The sequence below is a fragment of the Peromyscus californicus genome, unplaced genomic scaffold, assembly GCF_007827085.1.
Source record: "Peromyscus californicus insignis strain IS unplaced genomic scaffold, ASM782708v3 Scaffold_11__1_contigs__length_118956290, whole genome shotgun sequence".
In the NCBI taxonomy this organism is placed as follows: domain Eukaryota; kingdom Metazoa; phylum Chordata; class Mammalia; order Rodentia; family Cricetidae; genus Peromyscus; species Peromyscus californicus.
The window spans coordinates 24,460,695-24,485,848 of record NW_026294402.1 but is presented as its reverse complement, the minus strand read 5'-3'; the positions used below and the strand labels follow the sequence as shown (position 1 = coordinate 24,485,848).

The 25,154-nt window shown below is 43.3% G+C and overlaps 1 protein-coding gene across 6 annotated transcripts in view; it reads left to right on the top strand.

The window, feature by feature from the left end:
• Window positions 1-25,154, top strand: part of Ntm (neurotrimin) — a 990,539-nt gene that overhangs the window by 866,129 nt on the left and 99,256 nt on the right. For all 6 annotated transcript variants that reach the window (XM_052755585.1, XM_052755587.1, XM_052755590.1 and 3 more), the window contains one exon: window positions 1,826-1,951. In XM_052755585.1, the coding sequence (XP_052611545.1) occupies window positions 1,826-1,951 (126 nt within the window). The remainder of the gene's footprint in view (window positions 1-1,825; window positions 1,952-25,154) is intronic.

The following is a 25,154-nucleotide window of genomic DNA, read 5'->3' as shown; positions in this document are numbered from 1 at the left end:
GCAAAATAATGTTAGATCTTAAACATCCTAGATTGTGGAGCAATGAGTCTCTCATCCCACTGCTTTATTTCTGTCTTATTTATTCTTTATTTCTAGCTTAATGTGCAGGAATGGACACACGGACGGACACACACACACACACACACACACACACACACACACACACACACACACACAGCCTTTTTACCTGAAATTCAATGTAGATTTAAGTCTAATAATGATTGATTTTGCTTACTGTATGAAAGACACTTTGTGCATGAAAACATAAAATTAAATGATGAAAAAAGCTCATCTTTAAGACCTTGCATGGAAATAGAAGGGGTGGAAACTCATCCAGTTGGGGTACCATCTGAGAAAAGCAGCTGAGCACACACAGCAGCTGCAGGATAGAAGATGGGGGGACAAAACACAGCACATGCTTGGGAGCCATGAGTTTGCTACACGGGTGGAGTGTGGGACATGAATGGGAGAAGATGATGGAGAAGGGATAACAAGGAAGAAAGCTGGGAGGAGATGACGTCATCATATTCCTTTCCCAGAGGAAAGCGTCCAGCAGGAGTATGGATCCTAGAAATACTTGTTGGACTTGTACTGTGGATACCTTTATATGAGGAAGATATGGTTCAGGCTCAGCCCTTCCAAAAATGCATAGATGAGTGAATGAGTGACTCCAAGCAAAGAGCTATAATGTGGTGGGATGATTCCATGTATGATTAGACTTTAGGGCCTCAATAAATAACACTGTCACTTCATCTTCTTAAAGTCAGACCATTTGACAAATTAGACAAAGGAGGGGCCACATGGAGAATCCAGTATCACGTTGTCTATGGTAAAGCAGACAGTGCAGAAGCGGGTTTAGATGTATAGCAAGAATGAACTTCTGCTGCAGCTTCCAGCATGAGATAGGGTATGTAAGCCAGTGCTTGACCAGGCTACAGGGAGCTTCTCCTGGAAATGCAGTGGGAAGAGCACAGCAGCACACAGCCTTAAAGGGAAGCCAGGCTCCAATACAGAAGCCAAGGAAGCAAGAGTCTCCCCAACTTTAAGCATTTGAGGGAATACTCCCCTTATTTGCAGGAGAGGGGTCATGTGAGCATAGCTCACTGATATGAGTGCCCAACCATCTGTGTCTAGTATGCTCTGGAAACACAGGTGAAGAGGCAGAATTGGATAGGAGTTGTTAAGTGGGACAGGTAGATGGTAAGGGAAGTAACGACGGCCTTGGCCTTAAAGGATTTCTACAAAGGATATAAGGAAGAATATGGATCCTCTGTGATGACCAGAAAGGGCATGGCATGTTGGGAACAAAGCAAGGGTGAGTGGCTGTGGGGGCCCCTAGAGATGCCTGGTGGAAGTTAGTTGATGCTCAATTCTGAATGTCCTCCTATGCTGGCCTAGGAACCTGTTTATGCCAGGTAGGCAACAGGGAGAATCCAAGCTATTTATGTAGATATGAGCTATGTTAAGAACTGCATTACATAAAGCTAACTCTGAATTCAAGGAGAGTGACTCATGGACCTGTGTTGGAGGTACGTCTGGGGTAGGGTGGTGTAAGTGGAGACAGAAGGGAGTTGGGAAAGGTACTGCAGCATTACAGAGCAGTTGATCTCCCTCTGGACTTTGTATTTGTGTTTAATTTGGACACTAAATCCAAGGTAAGATTTTTTTCATGCTTAAGGTAATTCTTCTGATTTTTCATCTTTTACAAGTGTAGTCCATATGTTTCAATCTTTGGGCTCTTCTGTCAGCTTCTACTTTAAGACAACGAAGAGATTTTTTTGTCAGCAGGATTTTTATGTTCCTTCTATCTGTTTTGTCTCCACAGTATCTCCCAAAATTGTAGAGATTTCTTCAGATATCTCCATCAATGAAGGGAACAACATCAGCCTCACTTGCATAGCCACAGGTAGACCGGAGCCTACAGTAACCTGGAGACATATTTCTCCCAAAGGTAAGAACAGCAGATCAAGAGAGATAATAGGAATCTTGTTTGACATGGATGGGAGGTTGTGGCACTGGCTACTGAGTCCAAAGGAATCTAAGATTTTGGTAGTCTGAATTTAACTCATGACTCTGTTCTGTGCACAGTGGCCAGAGCTATGACAATCTCAGAAAGTGTACCTGGGTATGTGTTTGCAATCTCATTGAGATGAATTCTGCTAGAGTCTGAGTGAAATAGTGGTGAAGATATTCTGTGTGAACTTGTCCCATTGAGAGTGATGATTGAAGTGCTGTGTTGGTGACATTGTCCAGCTGGTATTTGAAGAGATAGGAAATACAAACACATAATGACAGATGAGAGCTCTAAATGCCATATTCCTAACAAGAAATTTCTCTGTCGGTGCTTCCTCAGCGTTGCCAAAAATCTGGTCATTAGCTGTTTTTGTGGTTTTGCTGTTTTGTTTTGTTTTCCCTTTGGATATTTCCTAAATAACAAATATAATATAATATGTGGCTGAATTGCAAACTGTATGTTGCCAAAGTGTTCAGATGGTCTGAAGACTAAATTGGGTGACTTGTGCTTTGAACCTTTAGGATTTGACAAGATGTCACTTATCATTAAGGTAGCTTTTATTTGTTATCAAGGCACATAATATCACTTCATTCATTCCCAAATATTTGTAGAAAGTGCAATCATCCAGACTATTCTAGGCACTGGGGGAATTAGCAAAATCCCCCAAACTAACAAATTTCTGTTCTTGTGAACTTATATTCTCACAAGACAGATGACTGAGTAACAAGTACTGGTTAAGGTTGAGAAAACGGAGTGGTATATATTGATTAATGACAAGGAGTTTAGTTAAGAAATACTAACACGTGAGCAAAGGCATTGATAGAAGTCCTCAGATCTGTTGCTGATCACTGGCTGATGTATGTAATTACATACGAATTTAAGCACATGAATATTTACGTATATGTGTGGACTGATGAAGGCTTGTATATATCACTAGGTAAGACAAGGTTAAGGATCCCTAAAGGCACCCTTGTAGAGACTTTCTGCTTGTTACAGGCTGTGTACCTCCAGAGCAGACTCTGAGGAGAGTGATGGGAAGGAAAGTTATTTGGGGTGCTCTTGGGATTATCTTCTGTAGAGGAAAAGGGAAGGAGGCAAGTTTGGGTGGGAGGAGATGATGAGCGATGATGTGGTCCATGGAAACATTTCAGATGTCTGTGTCACACTTCTGAAGTACAACAGTCCTTCTATTTTGTCTTCTCCTAAGATCATGGTGCTGATCCTATATATCAACCCAGTAGTTCATTGTTGGATCTAGGTTGTCCCTGGAAGGGCCATCACCACTGGGCCAGACAGATTAGCTGTTTTTACAAGGGCATCCCCAGAAGGCCCAGTAACTAAGGACTGCCTGTTCCCAGGTCCTTCACTGGAACATAAGTCCTCTATCCCTAAAGGTGTTAGTGCCTTCATAATCACATATTTTTTTAAAAAAAATCAGTGTTGGACTATAACAGCCTCAAATATGGAATTTCCTCTCAAACTGTGACAGTGTACCATGACAGATGACCTCAGAGTTGCGACATGTTCAGTTGTATTTGTCCTGAACTCCAGGGAGCTCTTTGGCCATCATTCCTGATGCTCTCCCTGTGAAGAAAGAGGGGAGGGAGGACAGTTTGCATTTTGGTCAGTCTCTCCTTTTAAAATGGCCTTCTGTGTGGACTGGCTCAAGTCTGGAAGGAGACCTCAGCTGTGCATGAGGTCATTAGTGATGGGAAATGGACCTGGGACACTTGTAAGGGTGGGGATACCTAAATGTGCGGGCTTTTCAAGTCTACATACCCCATTCATCACAGCTTAATGTCACCAAGTCCCCAGTGCTATGAGATGCCAGGCCAGTATGCCTTTCAAGACTGCAGAACATTTATCACCTGGGGTAGACTTCCTTTACCTATTCCAAGAGTCTCTGTCTCTAGTTTGATGTCCCTTCTCAGTCCCATCCCTGGCTGGTCAGCTCTTTTGTTATTGTATTGATGTTTTCTGCCCTTTCTCCTCCAGATAGCCTCTGCTGTCCAATCCTGTTATGCCTAAACCTCCCCTACACTTTTTGGTTCTCCCATTTTACTCACTATCTCTTAAGTATTTCTGCCATGATTTCATTTTATTCTCCCCTTCTCTCCTTCTCTCCACCCCTCTCTTCCTCTTCTACTTTTATTTGATGCTGGTTCTGCTGTATTTTGGGGGTCCTTTGTTCCTCCTTTTGTAGCTGTGAAGTTAATTCACTTCCCTAGGAGATTTTCACCTGAGCCGGGGCCAGATGCTGCCACTTTCCTGAGGTTTTAGCTGCTATGGAAACAGAAGATGGATCAAGGGGAGAGGAGCAGCTGATCAGAATCTACCTGCAGATTAGAGTAATTTAGATGAACGGCTTTGTCCAGATCTGGGGCCCAGATTAGCCGTCCCACTTTCAGACTGATGAGATATGCCAAGCTGTAGCTAATCACCTCCAGACTCACTGGGGACCAGTGTTCCCGGTGATGATTCTTTGGAGATCAGAGATGTTACTGAGCTGCTGCCAAATCTGAGCTGAAGCTAGAGACCCTTAGCAGTCAGGCCTTCGTCTGTACCCACTAAATGTTTCCAAGAAAGTGCTTCTTTTAAACAAACTAGGACAGGCTTGGGGCTCCTGAGAGAATGAGTCACACCTTTGCTGAGTCTCCAAAGGCAGTGAGCAGTTGTCATCTTTTGTCCCAGTGGTGAAGACAGATCATGTCTCAGTCAAATCATTTTTACATAGATGCGAAACTCTCCCCAAAGAATAGCTGATCCAGGCACTTGGGGCCATCTGATGACTTCATTGCGTTCTCTCCCTCTAGGCCCAGCTGCTGGTTTTCTGCAGTTTTGAAAATGCCTAGTTTTGTTTATCAGAAGCCATCCAGTGCAGCTCACAATAATCTCATAACTTCTGTAGAACAAGTACTTCCAACCATGGCCATCTTCTGTGTGGAAAGGGAATACAGAAATGTGGACAGTTCTTTTAGGAAGGCCCCTGCATGTTGATATAGGAGTGGATGTCTGGTAGATAAAAGGGTCAAAAGGCCTGTCCACGCCATTCATCAGGTAGAGGAAATGCCAGATGCCCACAGGCAGGATGGAGAGTAATATAGGGCCTCCCAAGCTGCCTTTTGGCACATCCATTCTTTGTGCAAAGTAGCTTTTCCTATTTTATTTATGGTGTCATGCCTTTTCTATTTCCTCCTCATGACTTACCACTCCTAGAATTCAAGGAAAAGGTGCACAGTTTTCTAGACATCTGTCCTTACTCTGCACACATTTTGGGGATGTACACTTACTGTCTATACTTGCATGGGCCCTGATCTTTTCAGGAGGAATTGTTCCCATTGTATGACCTCCCAAAAAAGAGCTGCAGCTAACTCCATGAAAGCCCAGGTCAAAGTCCTCATGAGGGTCTGTCTGGGCACCTGCAGCATCAGGCAAACCAAGATCGCCTTCAAGGCTTCTTCCTGCTCAGGAGTCTATGTTTGTCCTTTGTCTTGACGTAGGCCTGAAAGAATGTGCTTTAAAACTGTCTTATCCCTGAGTTTTCTCTGAGTATCCAGAAATAGGTTCTCTTTCAATACATCCTGAAAATATCCAAAGTAGACCCTGTTCTTCACAGAAATGTGTTCTCATAGCCCTGGTACCAGATTTCATTGAGGTGTCCAAGCTTTAGAGAAACAGCTAGGACTCCTACACCGTCATATTCCTGGCAGCCTATTTTAAGCTCTGGTAAAGACGTGAATCCAATTAGGAATCTGTGGACGATGTACACCTTTGGAACCAAGAACCATTGAGCATCTGATGAGTGTCTTCCACGGGCACCTGCTTTCACCACCTTTCTTCCACTAAAACTCTTGGGTAGTTAGTTACATCCTCATCTAAGACATCCAAAGAACCTCACACTAAGACAAAGGAAGAGGCACTGAGGAAGTCCACAGAGCAGAGATGTCCCATACCTGGTTCATGTGTATCATCCATCCCTGTTTCAAGAGTTCTTGGAGTCAGGGTCTGTGTCTCACTTTTTTTTTCATTCTTCACTGCGAGCACACTGCCTGGGACCTAGATGCCGCTCAGAGTATACTGTTGACTTGGTGTATAGTGCTGCTGTTTGCCATTGCTCCAAAGGGGCGCATCTCCTCTCCCAGTACAATGCCCCAGGCTTACTCTTGAGAATTCTCCTCCATTGTGATGTTTACAGCGGGGATCTGGCATCTTCCTCAGACAGAACCCTTGTTGAAGCTCTAGGACATTTTCACCAGCCTTCCCAGGCTCTCCCAAGTCTTCCTGAAGTCCCTACAAGGAACCAGCTGTGGTGGGGGGTCCAACTTAGGCTGAAAGGAGAGGCTGCTCTTCAAGTTCACTTTCACAGAACTTGAGAAGGCACATAGTGGCTTGGATGTTGGGATGTCTGATGTACTTGTGTCCTTGGTACCCACCACTCGGCTGAGATGTGTGTTTCTGGAACATATTCTTCATCTTACCCTTCTGGGACAACCGGCTTTCAACCCTCTTATATGTGACTCCTAAGTACTGTTTCCTAAAGGAAAAAAGGAGGATAGTGGAATATATATATATATTGAAAATGTGCTGGTCCTCTCAGATTGAGCAAAACAAAAGCAGTTAATGAGTAGATAAAAGAAAATTATTATTTTAAATCCATCCCTCCCTCCTGCCTTTCCCATTCCCCATTTCCTCATTCTTGGTGTATAAATAGAAGTAGACAGAAAAATCAACCTTTGTCTCAGGGGTGCATAAAGATATTAGGGTAGAGTGAGAGCAGATGTGTGTCCAGTGAGTTTCAAATTAAAAAAAAAAACTCTTATAGCAACTTCTGCATCCGGGTCAGCAGCCTTTCCCTGCAGTCAGATCTTCCTTTCTGTGCTTGAGAAACCCTAGTGGACAAGTGGTAGCCCTTATTTCTGAAAAATTTTAAAGTCTACAAGCTGGTGAGGGCAAAGTGGGCCTTAGCATGGGTTCTTATCCTTGCCAGTGTCCTGAACCACACCCCCTCTCCCCTTTCTGCACCACTGGCTTGCCTGGTTTCCCATTTGTTAGCACTGACAAGGCCTCCTCCCCAGCCAAGCAGGACACTGACGCATTAATTGGCACTGGAGGTATCACAGCTTGAGTTCAACCAGAGCTGGCAGGCTCTATGACTCTGTGACAGCTCTGTGAAAAAGTGTCAGGAGTGGAGCTCTGGCATGCCATCGGCTGACTGCAGCACCCTGGCACTAATGAGCACCCTGTCAGCACCAGCATCAGGGTCTGTGTGGCATGGGGATCATTAGGATGGCAGACGAAAAAGTTCCCAGCAGAGAGGAGCTGAGGGGGCAAGCTAAAGGCTTCACCTTCCTCGGACATGGCACCCACCCAGCATGAGAGAGAGAGAGATGGCAGGGGATGACTCTATACCATGCTTCTGGGCTACTCTTGGAGGCTTTTTGGTTGAGTTGACTTGTTATTAATCAATGCACCCTGTAAATCGTTTCTGTAGTGACCAAAGTGGGGATATTTAGTGATTAGCCTTCCAGGCATAGCTGTACCAAAAAAGCCATAAAGTAACCCAAGTCTCTGAGAAAGGAGGACTGGGGAAAGAAGGACTTTCTTGCTACTTAGTCTTCTTGCTACTTGTCAGGACAGCTCCCTGCCTGGGGGATCTGCTGAGAGCTGCCAGTCTTCTGCCTGTCTTCTCGTGGAGAATCAGAATCTAGGGAAGTAATTAGAAGAAGGAGGCTTTGTTTGTGACTTTGTCCCCAAAATGGGTATGCGGGTGCCCTGGGCATCTATCCCATGTATCTGCTTCCTGAGGGCAAGTGTGAAGTACACTGGGCCTTGTGCATTCTACAGTAGGCTCTTCTGATATGGATGGAGACATTGTCGGGGGTATCTTCCCCTTCTCTGAGGCTTTGGCTATACAAGATGAATTCATTTCTATGACAGAAGGGGTGAGCTGTTTGAGACAGTTGTCACAACTGGGCAGATCCAGCTGGAGAAAGTTGTCACTTACTTCTCACTGGCTGGGCCGTGCTGGGCACTGGCTACCATGTCTGAAGCTCTATTTCTTTTCTCCATTAATTCCTGTTTCTTGGAATGGTACATAGAGTTTTCATGAGCTGGCCCCTCCCCATTAGTATATACAGCACTGTCAAACCAACAACATCGACAAGCCAGCACGTACAGGAAGTCCTCTCTATGTCCCATGCCTTCTCTCCTTACATCACCCTTTTACTCAAGAGTCCTATTCTTGCTTTGAGATCAAGATACCAGTTTGAAAGCCTCTGATGACACTCCCAAGTCAGAGCGCACCCCTTTTTTTGGGATCTTTGAGCAGTTTCACACTTTTCCAATGAGCGATGATGACTTTTCTCCAGTCACCCAAAAAGTTATCTAAGAGGTCATGGAGTCCCACAGCAGTCCTTGCCTACTTATGTCCTGTTGTTTTATCTCCAATGCCTGCGCCAGCAGCACTGCAAGAGATGGTGGGGTGAGGGAGTATACGGTGCTGGCAATACCATCTGGCATGGATGTACATGCCTACAACCCCAGAAACATGCGAGGCAGAAACAGGAAGATCACCACAACATTGAAGCAAGCTTAGATGACATGCTGAGTTAGCTAGGGTTATTTATAAAGTGAAACTGTCTCAAACAAAGGCAAAAATAAAAATAAACCCTTTTCTGATATAATTTAAAACAAAAATCAAATCTCAGTGACTGAAGACACTAGAGCCTCATTTATTTGTATAATTTAAATTCTTTTATTATTATGTCATTGTGTATGTGTGTGTGAGTGAGAGAGTGTGTGTGTGTGTGTGTGTGTGTGTGTGTGTGTGTGTGTGTGTGTGGTGTGAGTGCCATTGAACACATATAGAGGTCAAAGGGCAACTTCTTTGACTACGTGGATCTCATATCAGGTTGTCAAGCTTGGTGGCAATCTCTGTCTACATACTGGGCTATCTCATAGGCCCCGAATATTGGAAATGTGCCTTTATCTTCATGGTTGTAGGACTTTTTTTTTCCATTATCAAGGTTAGAACTTAGAACTTATGCATGCTAGACTGCTACCACTTAGCTGCATCTCCATCATCTTTTCATTGTTTTTGAGTGATAACCATATCAGGACTTCCAAGTCAGCTAGAGAGATATGTAAGAAAAGGTCCTGTCCTCTACCCTGATTTGTACCCCCAACATTAAGTCTTAAGACTATTCCTCTGGGACATAGAGATAACAATACACTGTCAGCATGGCTGGGACAGGTTTACCAATGTAAAACACCTGTCTCCACCACAACACAGAGTATCATCAATGCCCCATGGTTACCCAACACATAATATCATCAATGCTCCATAATTGGCCAACATATAATATGACAAATACCCCATGGTTAGCTTCTATGTCCTTGGTTAGCCCCTTCTTCAGTACTTTCACTCATGGGACAACACAAGGTGATGTCATTCAAATACCTTCTCTAAAATGTGGAATTATTCAGTTGCCAAAATGGATACTATTTAAAAGTAATTAATTGGCATCTCCTTCATGCTTCATCACTTCCCAATAAACATAGACTCTTTGTCGAAATTCCCATGATACCCTAAGTAGCTACTCCAGAAAGACCAGGAATTTACTATTGAAACAGACATTACAGTGGTCAACGGTAGTCAGAGAAGAAAAAGATGTGTCATTAGTGAAGACTTGCTCAAAGCACTGTGGAATATACAGTATTGGTTCTGATGCACAGAGAGGGTCATAGACTGTGATGAATACCAAACTGTGGTACCACCTCCCTCACATGTAGGGGAAACTGATCCAGAAACTCATTCATCAAATGGTTTGAACACAGGCATGAAAACCAAGGTGGGGAAGAAAAAAAATAGAGGGAGACATTTATAGATTACTCTTTAACTCTATAATTCTTTTTAACTATAAATTTATAGCCAGACAGACACGGTTAGGGTAAAGTTTGCCACTGTCAATAAGGGTTTTTGTAAGTTTAATATTTATAGTCTGATTTAAAGCAATCTTATCTGTGCAACCTTCTACTTCAAAGAGGAGAAAAATCATAAAAAGACTAGTGGAGAAATTAATGAGTTCAATGTGCCTGAATTGAGAACATATGCAATCATGCCTCAGTCTAGAAACCAAGGGCAGGAGTGCACACCACAGGCGCTGTTTGTGGTTTTACCCAATTATTTAAAAACCCTTGAAAAATGTTGTAGCATCAGATGTCTGCTGAATTCAGACACCGCTAACAGCACACTCCCCCACCCTCTCCTGAGTCTTTGGCTATTTATGCTGGTGCTTAGTGACCGTTACCAAGCAGAACTGTTTTTTAATGGAACAAATAAAGAAACAAAAGCAAGGAGATTGAATCATCTTTCCCACAGATGCCAATCAGCATGGCTCAGTAAGATGAGAAGTCTAGTTTAAATGGAGACCCCTACAGGAAGGAGGACCACTTCTGAAGAGACTCACATGATAATCAGCACCAGCTGGGCCATGAAAAGGGTCTCGTTAGACCAATAGAGGCTTAGGAGTTGATGGCTAGGATTTGCCAAGTACTGGCAATCACAATGCCCTTTTCGTTAGGTCTTCATGTGCACAGGGCTGACTTTTGCAGAAGTCCTCCCTAATCAGGAGCCTCCCTTTCTGTGGTTTGGCTTATCTGAAGTCAACTGTGGCTTGAAAATATTAATGGAAAACTCCAGAAATAAGCAGGTGTGAGTTTAAACTGTCTGTCATTCTGAGTAGTATGACCAAGCCTCATGCCATCTAGACTTGTTCTGCCTGAGACATTAATCTTTTCTTTGTCAACCATAGCCATGTACACACTACCCGCCTGTTAGTCACTCAGTGGCCCTCTGGTTGCAAGATCAACCATCGTGGTGTCACTGTTCTTGTGTACAAGGAAGATGGTCAGTTACCTTACCCTGACAGTTTCTGGGTCGCACATCACTTTATCCCATCACACATCACTCTACATCACTGCTAGGTGAGGATGAGCACAGCACAGTAAGATGCTTTGATCAAGGGGTTGCTCTCTTATTGATTTTGTTACAGTATACCGTTAAAGCGGCTCTACATTGTTATCATTTAAGTCTCTCATTCTGCCCAATTTATAAATTAAACTTTGTCATGGATGTGTGTGTGTATAAGGAAGAAACATATATAACATAGGATTCAAAGCAGTCCATGGCTATAGGCATCGTCTTGGGATCTTGGATTGCTTCTCTCATGGATCATGGAGGGCCAGTTAGGGATCCTGAATCTTTTCTTGACCTCCAATGACTACATTTTTTCCTAGAGTCTACATTAACATACAGACTTTTCATCATTCAATAATAACAACCACTAGCAGTTTGTGGATGCTTAAAAATGTGCTAGGCTTGCTTCTAACCGTTTACACAAGGTGTCTGTTCTTCACGACAACAGTGAGAGACAGGTTTTATTATTAGCCTACTCCACTAAAAGAAAGCATATTGTCTTTTCTCATTTAAATGAGGCTTATGAAGGTCAAACCAGTGGGACAAGGTCGGCAGCCCCATATTGGTTAGATTCAATTCAAGGCAGTGTGTATCCAGAATACAGACATTGGACTAAGGTGTTGGTTCTCATAATAGACCCTGGACAACTGCTAAAGCCAGTTGTGCCCTGTCCATACTCCAGACCTACTGAATCAATGCTCTGAGGGTGTGCCCATGGGGCTGGGTTTCCATACTCTCTGGGCAATTGTGAAGCCTGCTCAGGTTTGAGAGCCACTGCTGTGGTGTGCCAGTTATTCGCTTGACACAAGCTGTTACTACCAAATTCTCATAGCTACTACCCCCAACCCATAGACATCCCTTTTATTTTAGAACCAAACACAGGGACTTAGGATTTAGAAATAATTATATAGCTAAGGCAACATTCAAATCAAATCAAATTTGGTAGTCTTTCTGCCTACCTACAAATCTACTTTTTCCCCTCACCTTACCCAGATGGATCCAGATGCTCAGGCTCAATAACCCTGGGCCATTCCCATCCCTCTAATGGGACCTCAGACTCTTTTAAATAGTGTGAATATCTCCGAGCAAAGGACAGAGCCCTGAGCATGCAGCTGTGTCCTCTCTCCCCCCTCTTCTCTAGCTGAGTCTGCTTGTGTGTGTCTTATGCCATCCTAGCCTGCCTCCCCATACATAAACCTAGACAGCCCTGATTCACAGGATTGATGGGGCCGCACTCTGACTTGATTTATTTTTCCCTTATGTTAAATACTATCATTTACTCCCACAACGGTATGCCTTCTGCTTTGATTGTTATTATTAGGTTGTTTTACACTTTAACAGCTTTAGATATGAAAAGAAATTGCCAGATTCCAGGGTGTGTTTTTCATTATCTGACTTCATTCCGCTTCACTATGTGTCTTGTGGGTTTTGGCATACTTCATCTTCCTAGTAGTAGAAAATGTTTTTGTTTTTTGTTTTTAAACCAGAACCAGAACAGGCAGAAGGAACTGAGAAGAATAGCAATTCGGCTCCTGTTGTAGGGGCTCCAGTCTCTTGGCATGGTTATATGGGTTCCATAGATCTTACTGCAAGCATAGTCTGTCCACTGCCCTGCAGTCCTGAGCCCGGCACATGCACCCTTCCTTATCCGAGATGGATCATCTTACCCCTCGTGTTCCCCACAACAGTGATTGGATCTTCTCTGTTCACTGCTCCCCATCTCTAAAACGCAAATTCCTTTCCTCTTTTTTTGACCCAGGGTTGAAAAGAACAACTTCGTATTGGTGGTTCCCCCACAACAGTCAGGATTCTGCTGCTTAGCTGAGCTGCAGCCCAGGAGGCCCGTGCTCCTCTCTGAATTCTTTGTCACCTCATGTCGCTTTCTTGAATATCTCACTAGAGTAACCTTGGTTATAAATATTTGGCCATTGACCTGCATGAGAGAGACAAAGAGCTTTCTCCTCAATTTATTTATTTACCACATAATACACCATTCTAGGAAAAAAATTAATTACAGAAGGTAGTGTCTATGTTGCCTCTCGGGAAATCTTTGGTGAAATAATGCTAATTAATTAACCTACTCATTCAAGAATTTATTATTGAGTTCAGCATAATGGCACATTTCTATAGTCCAGAACCTGGGAAGCTAAGATAGGAGAAATAAGAGTTCGTGGATAGACTGAGCCCCATAGTGAATAACGTAACAACTTATGCCACATAGTGAGGATTTATATAATAAAAACATTCCTACTGTGTGAAAGGCAAGCTCTCTCTTATTATTGGAGATATTCGAGTAGACAAATCAGATCATAGCCAAGGCCACATTGACCTTCTATGCTAGTAGGCAAGATATAGAAGAAACCTCAGATAGGTAATCCTTATAACGTACCATGTCTTAATTGCTGCAAAACTGTTATGATGAGACACAAAGAAATGATCTACATGTTGGTGTGATAGACTTAAGGTAGGATGGGATGGCATCTTTAAAGAGCTACTCTTTTAAAAGTTGAATTGGGAAAGCCTGGTAGCTATAGCAGCTTCATTTCTGAAACAGTAGCAATGAGTGCCTATACTGATGTGCTCAATCATGGTCAGAAAGTCATGTGACTATAGAGAGCTTGTTTAATACTGACCTTCCCCAGGATTATTGAGGGCAAAGAGCATGTTTTTTCCTGGCATCTCACCATATGCATCAATGCTTGGCTTGATGTTGAAATTACATACATATTAAATAACTGATAGTTTAGCAAAGAAGAGAACAGAGTAAATGTGTGTTGTAGATTGATCTATAGGCAAAAGTGATGTCTAAGCAAGCAAACTGGAAACACACATACTTTGAGTCAGAAGTCACACAATCAGCGTTATTGGGTTAGAGAGATCGACAAGTGTGGGCTAATGACAAGGGTAGTTACAGCTTAGTCAACAGAGAAGGCACACAGAGAAACTGAGGAAATAACTGGAAGTGCAGGTACCAGGTAGGTCACCAAAGGGAGCACTGCAGTTACAATGGCCGGAGGTTGCAGGAAGTATGACTGTGACCCAGTGTCAACGCCTTCAATGCATCATGGGAGAGTGAGAAGAAGAGTGGAGGGGACATGCCTGGAGAGTAAGAGTGCTAACAGAACAGGTGATCATGAGAGGTGAAGAAGGAAGGCCTTCAAGCCATCTTATGGAGTGAGAAAGGCAATAATCTCAGCCTCTGGATGCCAAAAGGAACAACCCAGGCATTTCTTGATAAAGCTACATAGAAGAAAGAGATCTCAGCAAATCGGCAAGTTTAGCATCAAGGTAGCAGGGAATGTCTGGAGGCAGAGTGTGTAGCTGAGCATTTAACTTAGAGAGTGGGTATTCTTTGGGGGGAACATGGAAGATGGCCGAAAGTTAGAAGTGTGAGCCTAGTCAGGAGGAAAAGGTGTCTGCTTTATGGCAGTGAAGGGGCTGCTGGGCACTGACGATTGTGGGGATGGGCGACTTAAGTGTTATGTGTTCCAGTCAGAGATGAGCTGTGTTGGATATAGTAGCAGGAACCCCCATGGAAGACTTATGAACTCCACCCTATTGGTTTCAACCTAGCCCTATGTCCACCAGAAGGGCCTGAAAGTAGGACGGCAGCATTAGGTCAGGTTAAAGTCTTCTTGTTGACCAGCAAGATTGCCCTTTAGAGAAGTCTTTTGAAGTTCAAGGTCATGAAACAGCAGGAATGGAGAGTTGAGGTAAGTTTTTAGAGACATATAAGATAACTGCTAGAAACTAGTCATGGGTTAAATATGAGTAGGGTAAGGTAGGGGCTTAGCTGCAAAGGTCTCCCTAAAGTGTTGGTTTAGCCTTCTTTGTTGCCTGTTTGGGAGGCTTGGGGTTCTGTTCAGATTTATTCCATGTGACCACAGATAGGCTTTTGTCTGGCTCTTTTTTTAATCCTTTGATTTGCTATGATTTAGCTCACATTAAAAAATATTTTTAAACATTTTATTTATGTGAATGTATGTATATAACCAAAATAAGTAAGAGGGATTGGTTCTGGAACCTTCATTAGAGCAATGAAAGACAGAACACAAGAAAGGCCTACAGTATCCCCACGAAGTGGGTCATTATGGGAATATAAACTTTGTTCTTCTAGACTAGTGGTTCTCAACCCACTATGGGTTGCAACCCATAGGGTTCACATATTAGTTCTCCTGCATATCAGATATTTATATTACAAATCATAACCATAGAAATATTACAGTTATGAAGTAGCAGCGAAATAATTTTATGGTTGGGGAATCACCACAACATGAAGAACTGTATTAAAGGGTTGAAGCATTGGGAAGGTTGAGAACCACTGTTCTACACAGAGGTTTTAGGGACTGCCAAGTCTTGAGTCAGGGGTGTGTTTGATATACATGGAGAGCAAGAATGTTGACAGAGAGAAATGGTAGACTTTAATTAGAGGAGCTTCAAAATGATAGTGTGGACAAAAGGTAGGATTGAAAAAGGTGAGACTGTTTTAATCTTGACTGTGTTCTAAGAACAGAGCTGAAGCCCACTGATGGCTCGGGGGTGGTGAGAACGAGGTAGAGATCCAGAGTGGCACAGATGTGTAACCTGTGCCAATAGCGACTAGTAAATATATAGTTTAGTGCTTTAGATACATAAATAGATGCGTTAATTGAATATGGGCCTTATACCTGGGCATGGGAACAAAAAAAAAAAAAAAAACAACCTAGACACTCAGTAAGTAAAAGCCAAGCTTGGCTAATTTTTATTTCATCTCAAAAGGGGTGACACTAAAAGAGAAGCTACATAATTACCCAGAATAATGACTAGGCAACAACTAGGGGATGCCAGGTGGCAGACTGTACTCATAAATACGGCAATTGTATTTGGAGGCCGAGTTGACACAGGGGACCTGTGTGCGGACCCCAACAAGCTGCATTCCGGTATTTAGGCACCAGGGAAAGGAGAGGGGCCTCCAGCAAAGACTGCTGAGAGGAAGCGACAGGAAACATGGGGGAGAAATGTGCAGGCCAAATGAAGGAGGCTCCCCAGAGGGAGCCATGAAACACTCCTTCAAGTTGATTGAAGTAAAAACAGAATTGGCAAAATTCAGACTGGAGTCATTGAAAGAGTGGTTCTGGGCCGGGCGGTGGTGGCACATGCCTTTACCAGCACTCGGGAAGCAGAGGCAGGCGGATCTCTGTGAGTTTGAGGCCAGCCTGGTCTACAGAGTGAGATCCAGGAAAGGTGCAAAGCTACACAGAGAAACCCTGTTTTGAAAAACCAAAAAAAGAAAAGAGAAAGAAAGAGAGAAAGGAAGAGTGGTTCTGATCAAAGCAACAGCCACCTCACAAGACCCTAGCCCTAGAGGTACAAATAGAGTACTCAGGTATGAAATTCTCAAGAATTTAAAATAAACAAATATATGAAATTAATTAGCTAATTAATAGAAATGAAAATTGGGAAACTGTCAACAGATAATTCAGTGATTTAAAAGGGAAAAAAATGGACTGAAGGAGGTGAGGTGAAGTTTAGTTGGAAGTCTTTTAATAACGTACATCAGAATAAGGATCAGGAGCTGGAAGGGACTGTGAGTTCAAGAATCTTTTTCCAGACTCTAGTCTGGCACCTGGAATCCCTGGATGCTTTCTGGTCATTATTCTGTGTAATTATGTGGCTTCTTCCTCAGCCTCTCTCCTTTATTTAGTGAAATAAAACTTTTGACTTTTATTTATGGAACACAGAGTATGTTTGGTCACCAATGAAGCAACACCCAAGGAGACCTTTAGGGGATCTTGGGATTTATAGGTAAAGTCACTCTGTTGCAAATGCAACAGGCTCTCTCTGCAACTCGTTCGTTTAGATATGAGAATGTGTGCTGCCAACCCCAACGAGGATCACTAGGGATGGATAGCTGTTAGCACTGCCTGAAATGCCGGTTGAAGTGTGAAATGACTTTTGGCAAGGGGCATAGGGACATGGTTAGATTTCTGTTCATATCCCAATATCCTTTGGGACCAGGGAAGAAGTTCTCAAAGTTTCCATCCATTAACACCCCCTGCCCAATCATATGTTCACACGGAGCAGGGATATCCAATCCATCTTTCGTCAAAGCCAGAGCCAGCCTTGGGAAGCTATCTGTTCTGGTCCACAGATGATTATATATGTGAAGTCTTCTTGATTTTTGTTTACTTGTTTTAAGTCAAAATCTCCCTTTGGAGCCAAGACTGGATATCCTCCTGTCTGAGATGCCTAGTTTGGAAAATGGGAGGGTTAAGAGAAGGCCCAAGCAAATATACAATAGTGTGGACAAACATGGTCCAAATCCTGCTTTGGTCAGAGAGTTTAGGATTTAGGGTAAATATTTCAGCTCTGTACATTATGTCCTGGGAGTTCTCCAGACATCCCTACTGTCTTGGTACCACATGCCCAGATGGCTAGGTCTGCCCAGAAGGAGGTAGATAATCTCTACATACAGAGAGTGATAGCATCTGACCAACTCAGAAGAAACTCCTATTGCTATACCATAGATACCTACTTCTAGTTTGGAGGTGACTTTCTGATTCTCCATGAAGAAAGGTTTTCTCAAAGCCTTAATGATCCTACTGACATTGTCTATGTTACCCTAGAACCACTCTTCTCTTGAGAATAGAAGCCCCCTAGGTGAGTAGAATGGGTTGTGTAAGGCACAAAGACCGGGAAGTATGGCTCCATCTTTTTGCATATATCCTTCCAGGACCCACAGCTCTTCAGAGCTCAGAGCACCTTGGTGAGCTTCACATGAGTGTATTTTTAGACATCATTTTGCTTGCTTTAGCTCTGCTGCTGAGTGGATCCACTGACCGCCCTGCTCTGCCCTTGAATGGCTGAATTCCTCAGTGTTGACACATCTTCTCTTTCTGGCACTTCCCTAGGCCTCTTGACTTGGGTCATTCAGGTGTTGTCATGGAAATGACATCCTCAGTAGAGTAGAGTTGCACATATTGTCATGGCTATAAGAACTCTTTGATGGGAGCTCTACTTCATTGTCATCATGCCAACGGCAGTAAGGGGTCCCGGGATCATTTGGCATGCCTGAATTGTCAAGCAGGGAGCTAGCAGTTCTGTGCCTTGAGAGACAACTGGGTGTCATCTGAAAAACAGCAGCTGCTAAAATGGTTCAATCCTACCTCTGCATAAAAGAGAAGTCTGAAGGTAGACACGATGGCTCACGCTTGTAATCCCTGCACCTAAGATACTGAAGAAGTAATGTCATGAGTTCAAGGCCAGCATGGGCTACAGAGTGAGACAGTATAAAAAAGTGAAAAATAAAGTAGGAGAGAGACAGAGAAAGAAAGGGAGAGGACTGAAAGAGGATTCATCACTCTGTCATCATTTATATTGTCTCCTCCGTTTCCCCTTTATCAATATCATAATTTCTAATATTTTTGTTGCAGGTTAAGCATGTTCTGGGCATTATTCTAAGTATTCAAATGTGTTCTCTTTCTAAGTTTGTCAACAGTCTTGTGAGGTCAGTGTTGTTGCTGTCCTTCTTCAGATGGAGGGATGGTTACATAAAAGCTCACTTACATAACTTGCTCCACAGTTCACACCATTCCATGTTGTGACAGACCAAGACTCAAGCAAACAACATGATTCTCAGGCCTGAGCTAAGCCCACACTTTGTCCTGCTTAAACATCAGCAGCAGGCATCAAAGTAGGCTAACCCAGCTGTTGAACCCGGTGTTGTTAGATCACTACTGTATCTAAAACCCCCACACTTTACATGCTACATCACTTTTTAAAATGCAATGTTTTACATTTATTCTTTGAGAATTTCATGCAGCTACACAATGCATTTTGATCATATTCATCTTTTATTCTTCCTCTCCAACTCTTCCCAGGGCCCCTCCCCACACAATGGCCCCTTTTATTTTTCAATAATCTACCGAATCTGATTAGTACTGCCCATATGCACATGGATATGGGGCCAGCTACTTGAGCATGGTCACTCTACCAGTGTGCACTGTAGGCAGATTTTTCTGTCCTGCCTGCCAGCCTCCAAATGCCCGCACAGAAACATCTTATGAATTATGAAAGTGTGGCCTACGGCTTAGGCTTGCTTCTTACTAGCTCTTATAACTTAAATCAACCCATTTCTATTAATTTAAATGTTGCCGTGTGACTCGTGACTTGTTACCTCATCTCCTACGTGTCATGCTTCCTCCATGTCTCCCACCGACTCTCCCTTCTTCTTCCCGGGATTCTCCATGCCTGGAAATCCTGCCTAGCTATTGGCCAGTTAGCTTTTTATTAAACCAATCATAGTGACATATCTTCACACAGCATAAAGGAATAGTCCACAACAAGCCAGGTTCCTAAGGAAAAGCCACCAGCAGCTAACAGCTCCCCAGCTAAGGGCAGCAGCTTGCATGAGCCTCCATTCACACTGGAGTGTTGACTAGCTTTGTCTTGTGCAGGTACAATCTCAGCTGTGGTGAGTTCTTGAGTGCAATGATCCTGTTATATCCAGAAGAGGTTGTTTCACCCCAATGACCCTGACCTCTGTTTTCACAATTTTTCTACTCCCTTTCCCACAGTGTTTCTTGAGTGTTCTGGGAGGGGATGATATAGACACACCGTACCTAACTTTTAGGTTTTAAAATATTTTCATTTGATCCTCTAACAACTATCTGAAGTTAATATGACTATAATACAGTTATACTTATTTTGTAGTGGAGATCAAACTTGGGAAGATGGTAGCTTCACAAAGAAAGCTGGCTTCTGAAATATATTATACTAAACCCGAGTTTATAACTACACACAGATTCAGAATGGAGGGTAGTGTGTATGCCTCACTGCATACCACACCAAATTATGTGGCCCAAAATCTGACTCTGAAGAAAGACATGGATATTGTGTGATGCCCTGGGGAAAGGAAAATAAATAAATATCTACTCACTTTGATAAGACAAACCAAAGAAAATATTCCCATCCAAGTCCAGCTTGTTGAACCAATGGGTTCACTGGGGTTGTATAAGGAACATGGGCTAGTCACATATAGCACTGGAAAAGCCCCTGGGTGTCTATTTTTTGTTTGTTTGTTTGTTTGTTTTGTTTTGCTTTGTTTTTGAGACAGGGTTTCTCTGTGTAGCTTTGGTGCCTGTCCTGGATCTCACTCTGTAGACCAGGCTGGCCTTGAACTCACAGAGATCTGCCTGGCTCTGTCTCCCGAGTGCTAGGATTAAAGGCATATGCCACTACCACCTGGCCCCCTGGGTGTCTATCAAGTGTATAGCTACAGCTCCAAAAAGTTCCAACCCCAGACAATGAATTACCTCCTACTGGACTCCTGGGTAGGATCGGAACCTCATGAAGGTCTCTTGAGCCCTCAAAGTCTCGTGAGTCTGAGCCTCTGACCCTCCAAGAAAGAACACTAAAAGGTCTGATATCATGAATGTCTCTTAAGTGTGACCCCAGAGTCTCTGATTTGTCTGTTTATGATCATGTCCAACCCAGAGGAAACATCTGCCCTGAAGTGGAAAAGCTACTGTAGGTGCCACCAGTCACTTCTGTCAAAGAGAGAAGGAATAGATGGGAGGTCTCAGGATGCCATTCCATTAGCCATTTGTCCTTTTCAGTTCCCCTTATTTAGTTTGTAGAACCCCCTATTCAAGTGTCCACCTTCACCTTAGAACAGGAGAGGAGTAGCCTGCATTCTGCCCCACTTGCCTTCACACGCTGCCATACTTGGAGCAAGGCAGGAATCTGTGAGGACAAATGGTGGCAGCAGAGGTTGCTAATGAACCTGTGTCTCTGCTCATTTCAAGGAAAGGAAAAACACAAAGGAGTTCCTTAGAAGTCAGCCTGTTATGATGCAGTGGAATGTCAAGGAAGCTTGGCTCTGGGAGTTCAGTCTTCTATTTGAGCTCAAGGAGGCAGCAGGGGATATTTTGAGTGGGGGAAGACAGTGATGTCAATGGTAATGTGAAAAGCGGGTACTACCAAAGACTTCTTCTGTTTTTGTTCGATGCCAGCACTCTACTTATGTCAGCACATCTGATCTCTAGAAACACCATAGGAGAGGCAAAAAGAAAAATAAGGAAAATGAGGCATGGGAATGTTAAATGATTTGCCAAAGTTAGTAAGCTGGGATGAAACAGAGCTGGGATGTAGCTCTAGCCACTTGAATCTGTCTATAGACATGAACATCTTTCTTAAATGAATGTAGACTGAACTCAGAGCTTCACTGGTCCATGATACAGTAAGCTTCACGACATGAATTCTGATTACACCATTTCTTAAACAGTACCACTGTGGACTCTCTGCCACTCTCCACCAGCCTTTGCCATCTAGTCATCTTATCAAGAGTTCAGCCCAAGGCAGAAGGCACATTATGGGATTGCTGTAAGCATTCCATGTAACATGTACCCTGCGTCTGGTACAAAGTAAATGTCAGCAGAATAGGGATGGCAAAGATGATGCACAGAGTGAATAGTGGAATTTGCAGTTATTACAGTGGTAATAATGGTAGAATTTATAATTGCCTATCCTTGACAATATTTCATCTTAATTATAAATATGAATTACTGTTCCTAACAATGAATAAAATGGCTTATAAGGCAAGTTAAGATATGAGTGTCCATCTTGAATGTGTTTCCCATAGTGCTGAGTTTTATCTAATGCAGAATTCGGCTAATATTGTTAGTGGACTTCTTGATACAAGGTCTACCACTTCATGTGAGCCATCCCCTGAATCCCTGCTTCCCTAGGGTCAGACCCATAACTTCTCTGGTATAGCCAGTGTATACTGAAAGTGCATTCAATAAAGGTAATAAAATGCCTGCTTGTCTGTTAACATCCTTCCTTTCACTGGTAAAATGATAAATTCATAACCAGCTGCCTCTAATTTTAGTAGAAAAGGCGATCTGATAAAGGTTGGATAAAGTAACTGAAATATATCCGAAAGCAATCCTTTAATCATATTCTGACAAACTAAAAGAGAAATAACACAATCATATTCCTTTTCCAAAGGACCCTATCTGAGGTGCAGTGGTACAGTACTAAGATAAGATGTTCTCGTTTCTAGATAGAGAACATCCTACACTACATTGTGTGCATTTAGCTGTAATCTAGACTAGCACTTTATTGGAATAGAGGGTCTGACAAGGCTTCTCTTGCCCTACTAACAAAACAAAAACAACCACGTGATGAAGAAGCAGGGCAGGTGCTGTCCGCAGGCCTTGGTAATAAGACATTGCTGCTGCACTCATCTGATACTTCACCACAAGCTCTGAGGTTGCCTCCTTGCATGTTAGTCTCCTCTGCCTAGCTAATAGGTGAGGCCATAGGGCTCCCAGTGGGAGAAGGCCCAGCCTCGCTGCCAGCCTCCTTGGAAGCCCTGGCTGCTAGTGAGAAAGGCAAGGAGTGAGCCAGGAGGTTCACAGCAGTGTGGCTTTCAAGATCCCACTTAGATGCAAAGGGGAATCAGAAGGTTCCTGCTGTGTCGTTGTCTCTCAAGCCATGTCTCGCCTCAGAGAGCTCTACAGCTGGGGAAGCGCTGAGAAGTCAGCCCTGCAGAACTGTTACAATTCATACTGACTACAAACTTCCCACTGTGCAAATAAAAGACGGCAGTGCTTGCCAAGTTTCCTGAGTGAGTGTAAGTCATTTCACCATCTGATGATGTACACCATGTTGGGAGACATTATGGGAAAGAAAGGAAAGGAGTCAGGCAAGCAAAAATGTGTGTTAGGAAACAGGCAACCAATTGTCTGGGATGAAGCCCACAAACAGAACAGGAAGTGTTTCCCCAGTCACTCATGCAGCTTGGTTACCTAGGGTCCCCACCGGGAAAGAAAAACCTTTAACCCAAGATCCCAGTTCAACCTTTAACTTAACATCTAAGCTCTCACATTCTAACTGGGGCAAGGGATCCTAGGGCGTGAAGATCACTTTGGTCAGAACACTTGGTTGGACTCCGATCTGCCAATTACTCAGTGGATGACCCCCAGCAAACCAATTAACCTCCCTGGACCTCTGTTAGCTCATCTGTAAAATAGGATGAGAATAGGCAGAATAGTAACAGAACATTGCAGGTGCTTTGTAAACACAAAGACAGTAGGCACATTGTCCTTTATTAAAAGTTCTGCATTAATCATGCGTGGACTCTGGGGTAATGCCAAGAAAGTCAGGAGGCTGAGAGTAGAGGTGTGATCTTGCTACCAAGCAGTCTTCCAAGACAAAGACATTTTTGCATTTTTGCAACACAAACTCAAAAAGCAAATAATATAACCAGTGTTTATGGCCGTTGTTATAACAACAGCAATTATCATTTGTCCTCATTATCTTTTGTTAAGTCTTACATTTATTTATACAGTGCAATTAATTTGAAAGTTCACCTAAGCATCTCTCGAATGCTGCAGAGGATGAAGTTCCAGGGAGTGAGCTGAGTTGAATCTGAAACTCATTTTAAAAGAGCAGAAGAATAAGACCCAATAGTGCAAGACACATCAAGAGGGAAATCGCAGGGCAAGAGGGCACTGGTGTTGCTGTGGTTCCCCATCCTGACAGCTCTGGCCTCTGAGTGATGCAAAGCCAGTGCTGGCTCCTGTTGCCTCATTCTGTGATGCTAGTGATTGACAGACACTTTCAGATAGGCTAAATCTGATCTTGTAATTTCTTGGAGATCTCAGGCGCATCGGGTGGAGTTTGCATTTTTAAACGACTGAAATAATTAAAGCATAGTCTGAAACTTGAAGGTTAGTGTCCATAAGTTAGTAGTTCTGGAACCCAGCCAATCACATCCATTTATTTATGAATGCTTCTGTCTTACCGTATCAGCATTCTCTCAGTGCTGAGGTCATATGACTCCCAAACCTAAAGTCTCTCTCCTCTGATCTTTTGGAGAGGCTTGCCAACTCTTGTAACATGTGAAGACTGACTGCTAGAAGTCCTGGTGCTGTCACTAAAAAAATTCCCTTGGATTCGAATTCTCTTCTCAGCACTCTGTTAAGTCCTTGTGGTTCTCAGGCACATTCCAAACCTCTGAGCGTTTCTGTCCTTCCAAGAGTGGCACATGCCACTGCAGAGAGCCAAGAGCTACTCCCCAGCCCACAGAGGACTTCCTGTGCCCAGCATCTGTTTTTCCTTGTTGACCCCTGTTCTAACAAGGCATACAGTGCCTAGTCCCTGGTGAGTACCACCCTGATAGTCCAACGATTCACCCTTCTACCCACTTTGGTTTGAAGGGTCATTTTTCCCAGAGCATAACAAAAGCACAGTGTTCCCCTGGGTCTCTATCTTGTGGTGAGATGCCTGCTCGTCTGTTGATTCTCCTTCTACCCATGGGGGAGTTTGTTGGGATGTTGTTTTAGTCTGTTTTCTCTTGCTGTGGGGGAATACCCCTCTCCCTCAGTGCTTCATAAAAGGAAGTTTACCTCCCTCATGGCCCTGGAAGCTAGGAGGTCCAAGATCAAGCTACCTCTGGTGTCCCCTGCTGCTGTTTTATGACTTTGGTGATGAATTAGGAAGAGAGTGCATAGCCTGAGGGGAGACCAGAGAAAGCCTACAATGGGGAGCTCACTTTTAAACCAAGTATCCTTGTAATAACTGAGCTCCTCTTGCATGAAAGGTCTTATCTCTTCATTAGAGACTCTTGCTTGTGATGAAAATGCTTCCTGCTAGCTACATTGGCACATCTCGACAACACTGTGGCTAGCAGGTACTGGGATTTAGTTTGTTTGTTCTTCTATAGCTTTCTGTGGTAGCTTGGATAAGCCTGCTGTTGCTAGCAGTCTTCCCAGTGGGCACCATCTTCCCATAAGGAGCACTTTGCATTAATCAGCACCAGATAGCCCGGTGGTTCTCAACCTTCCTAAATGTTTCAACACTTTAATACAGTTCTTCATGACCCCAACCATAAAATTATTTTCGTTGCTACTTCATAACTGTAATTTTGCTACTGTTATGAATCGTAATGTAAATATCTGATATGCATGATATCTAATATTTGACCCCTGTGGAAGGGTCGTTCGATCCCCAAAGGGATCTGGACCCACAGGTTGAGAACTATTGGTCTAGCCATAATGGGCAATTGCAGACATTTTACAGTTTCTGGATCCAAACTGAACACCTACTCACTTTTTCTGTCTTCCTCCCTATTTCTGCCTGAAATACAGCTGTAGAACTAAGCTTATTTGTCAAGCA